The sequence below is a fragment of the Coregonus lavaretus genome (genome assembly GCF_964263955.1).
Source record: "Coregonus lavaretus genome assembly, chromosome: 26".
NCBI classification, from domain to species: domain Eukaryota; kingdom Metazoa; phylum Chordata; class Actinopteri; order Salmoniformes; family Salmonidae; genus Coregonus; species Coregonus lavaretus.
In genome coordinates, this window is record NC_140013.1 from 11914321 (window position 1) to 11918993 (window position 4673).

Consider the following 4673-nt stretch of genomic DNA (forward strand, 5'->3'; position numbering starts at 1 on the left):
CCGATCACTGCACCTGTACACAGCCCATCTGAAATTAGCCCACCCAACTACCTCATCCCTATATTGTTATTTATTTTGCTCTTTTGCACCCCAGTATCTCTATTTGCACATAATCTCTTGCACATCTAGCATTCCAGTGTTAATACTAATTGTAATTATTTTGCACTATAGCCTATTTATTGCCTTACCTCCATAACTTGCTACGTTTGCACACACTGTATATATATTTTCTGTTGTATTTTTTTGACTTTATGTTTTTTTACCCCATATGTAACTGTTGTTGTTTTTAATCGCACTGCTTTGCTTTATCTTGGCCAGGTCGCAGTTGTAAATGAGAACTTGTTCTCAACTGGCTTACCTGGTTAAATAAAGGTGAAATAAAAAAATAATTAAAAAAACTGGGGAGAATTGAAGGTTGAATTCAGTACTAACCTCAGAGTTTTATGCATAGCTATTTACAAGAGGTGTGTTTCTTTGTGTGTGTGTGTGTGTGTGCATGCGCGTGTGTGTGCGTACGCATTCAAATATACTGTAAGTGTGTCCCTATATTATGGTTTGCAAACCATTTATATGGCAGGCCAGACAGTAATGAAATCAGATATGGTCATCGAAGTATCATTCATTTCCTCCTTTCCATTTCAGCACACGATGCAACACAATATTAGCAGGGACATCTTTTCAATCTTCAAGGAGTACTGCTGTCTGTTTCTGTCCTCTCTCTCCGTTAAAAGCTTTCCACAATTTAACTAAATCTAGACCAATCACATCCCTATCCCTCGTGACACTGCACTGCTGCAATTAGTGTAGAGTTTCACTGCACTGTAGAGGTAAGAAGAGGGGAGAGTTAGGGGAAAACTAAGATACGATGGGTGCGGGAGGGAGAAACAGAGAGAAACAGACGTAGGGGAGGATGGATGGTCAGTATACTGGGTCATGGAAATTGACTGTAGATTGCAGGCAGGGATAGACAGATGGTATAGCAGAGACAAACGAGGAAGGAAGACTGAATGTAATTTGTGAGGCCTGTCTCCACCCAGTATGATATCATCAGAATTTAAGACTGCTGAGTTAACATGAGCGCCCAGATGAGCCTGTGAGCATCGTACACTTTAGAGTGAGGGAAGTGGGGGGGGGGGGGCATTTTTAGTGGTTGGATCAGGATATAGTGATATGCTGCTGCACACTGCTGTTATTCATCCCTCCCTTCTTCTCTTCACTATCCCACTTGCATCCTCATGTTACTTTACAACCTCTTTGTCTCTACCTTGTTGTCAGCTCTCTCTCTTCACAGACTCCCTCTGCTTTGTTTGATGACACTGCTTAAAGAAAGCTGCAAATTGACCTCCCCCTCTTCCCTCTCCTCCCTGCTCAATGTATCTCTTTTATGTGCTTCTTCTTCTCCTTCCCATTTTCCTTTTTCACTGTGCTGTCGTTACACTGATAACAAGTACCAATAACATTTTCTCTCTCTGTGGGTGCAGCACTTCTCTGTTCTTTCATCAGTGAGGCGCAAGCCTTCTTTACCCTGTGTGCACTTGCTCCCTACACCCTACACCCTGTGCACTTCTTGTGTCCTGCACTCCTTTAGATACCATTGATCCTTGACATATATGCAACCCCAGTCAGTCATATCCAATACACACATGTGCACACTTGACTGGCCATACAGCCAGCAAGTCAGACTGTGAGTTCCAGACAGACAGTTGGCCAGCCAGTGTAACTCTTCCCCTGATGGAACCATAAACACACCTCTATAAGCCTGCAGGCTTTGCCAAGAGAGGCCAGGATGTATCTGTCAGCGCCCTGTAAATTACATCAACTGGGGGTGCTTCATATAGTCATAATCAATGGGGCTCAGGCTTGAATCATCACCAGCATCACAGTGCTCTGCACAGCATTGCATCCAAGCCAAGAGGTGCTAGGCCTGAGCATTTACCAGAAGTTTAAACGGTGTGTACTGTCAACTAAAGTTATTTGAATGGAATTGAATTTGGATTTGGATTTAAATATGACTGAGATTGTATGACATTTGGGTCAGGTTCTGAGATGTAAGTGAGAGTAAACTAGTCTTATAAATGTCCTATACATGTTTCTAAATGTAAATACACGTTGTCAGTCACAGTGACCGGACATATGAAGGGCATGCAAATATTCCCCTTTAAACCGTTTCTTTGGATCACATTCAGAGTGAAAAACAACCACAGCCCTTGTGTTGATGTGACAGTGTTACAGCAGGGAGGCCTGTACTGCCCATCAACCTGGTGCATAATAAGCAACAGAACAGGGAACTGGCCTTTCTGTCTACTGTCATTTAAAACCTGCACTCTCACCATTGTTTACCATTTCTTGTCAATATTACATTCATAGCACGATATGCTTTGTATTAGAAACGCATGTGATTAGTCCTGCTGGAAATAATACGGCACTGAAATAATGCAGATCCTCACAAGAAATTGGAATTAAATCTGTGCATAGTGTGCGGGTTCTGAGGTTTTTAGTTCCGTCTTATTCATCCCACTGAATTGTCTGTGTGGCTGGGAAACTGCATGAAACCTCTTATGTAATGTGTTAGATATTCCATATTCTTGCAGAGGTGCACTGACTGTTCATTTAAGACAGTACTTTTCAGATGTCTGTCTGTCATGCCTTGTGTCCATCAGTCTGTCCTGTAGTACCTATTTCCATTGTATGCATGCATCATGTTCTTCATATTTCTGGGTTCAAATAAATGGACAAACAGGCTAAAATGTTCTGACTGTACATCCCAGAAAGAATACATGAACGCCTATGCAATTTCATTCTGTAGAAATGGACATATCATAGAAATAGTAAACATGGCATAGCCACACATCCTCTTCTGACAGCCGAGGCAAGACTGGTATAATTTCCATCACTGTGAATGTGCATCAATTCGCCCACGTTATATCTGCATTTTCTCCCAAGGTTTCCTCCTCTTCATTTAGGTGGTGGGAAGGTACAGTATTGGACACAACACGCAATAGTATTACTAGCAGTTTTACACACGCACAGCCACAGCTTGCTAAAATGTAACAAATAGCAAGGAAATGGTAATGGAATGGAGTAGGCTAGAGAAGATGATTTCAAGAAGGATACAATGTTGCAAATTCATGATGTTCTCGCCAAATGCAATGACATCATTGTAAGAAATTGTAGCAAAGCCTAGACACATTTTCTGATTCCCACTGAACGACAACCTTGGAAACACATTTCAAACGAGGTTTACGGTATTTCATGGCATCGGCTAATTTGCAATCTCGAGGTAAACTCATTGAAACATATGTAACTTCCGCCACCTCCTACTGTTCAATTCATTCAACGAGCCCACGGTTTGTGAACTGTGGTCACACTAGATGGCACACTTAACCTAAACCTATCCAAATGGTATTGGCACGGCCCACGCTTTTTTTGATCAGATAGACTAGGACGTGTCGCCCGAAGACTCCTCACCTGCTCGTTCACGGATAGCGCTTTCTCCAGCTGCCGATGTTTGTTGTGCCACACCATACAGTGAATAGGATAACGACTCTTTTCCGGAGTTTTCTTAGCAGAAATCATCTTCGGTTCATAGTTCGCCTTCTCCCCTCTGTTTTTTTGTTCCATATACGCCTATCACTAAATACTTCGCTACTGACTGACTATTTGCTCATATTCTCGCTCTGTCGTGACATGTCACTTTACAAGACATGCCTTCCGCATTATAATATGAAAGTATGAATAGTCCGTTGGTTATGATAAAGACTAGTAAATAAACAGCCCTAGATCTAAGAAGAATCTGCAATAGATCCCTTACTTGTATTTAATCTAACCTACCTCTGTTCTCCATGCCCTGCCCCTCTCATACCTTTCTCTTCCTCCTTGAATAAACTAGCGAGGCAGCCGCCCATCTATTCTCCGCTCCCTCCCATCACAGCGAATGGTGACTGTGAGATGCACTCTGCACTGTTGCGAGATAGTGATGACAGCCCGCAATAAAATGTAAGCAGCCAATCAAATATAAGGGATGCTGATGATAGTGATGTATAAGACGCACGCGCGTAGAGTGGCTACATACGCCACCTACCTGTCATTAGGAGTTAGTAAATCACTTTTCACTTCATATGAATAAATGAAAGAATCAGCCTATATAGTTTAGCCTATACCATAATCACATCCAAATAGCCTAAGGCCTACACCTTTGATGCTGTCTATTGGCTCAATGCCTTGGCTATAGCACGGCAATGTTTTTGCAACATGAAACTCTCTGAACATTAATTTTGGCTATTTGTAAGCCTGCTTTTATCCCCATGTTATTACAGATTAGTCAATGTCAAAAACATCAGAATTGCATTTCCAGCCACCACTATTTTCCTTCGACAGCCTCGTCTGTGATATAGGCTAGCCTAAGCCATTATAAAGCTTTACAAAACATAATCAAATAAATAATATCCAGAGACCTAGCTAAATATATGAACATTTAGAATAAGAGAGGTGTAGCTTTGACGAATACGATATGATTTTAGAGCTACCTCTATTCCCATGGGCATTGGTGAGAGCGAGTGGCGATCAGAGCGAAGGGGGGAGAGAGCATTCGAGTGACAGGTAGGAAGGAGCGCAGTTAGCCTACTTGGGTCTCGATATTGGCAATGCAGTCTGCGCTATTGTTTTATATCCCT

At 42.1% G+C, this 4673-nt stretch overlaps 1 protein-coding gene across 1 annotated transcript in view; it reads right to left on the reverse strand.

The window, feature by feature from the left end:
* Positions 1-3844, reverse strand: part of LOC311101514 (ankyrin repeat domain-containing protein 13B-like) — a gene marked incomplete at both ends in the record, with an annotated part of 36375 nt that extends 32531 nt beyond the window's left edge. Inside the window, one exon of the mRNA XM_084142660.1 lies at positions 3832-3844. Within this exon, the coding sequence (XP_083998786.1) occupies positions 3832-3844 (13 nt within the window). The remainder of the gene's footprint in view (positions 1-3831) is intronic.
* Positions 3845-4673: the final 829 nt, after the last annotated feature.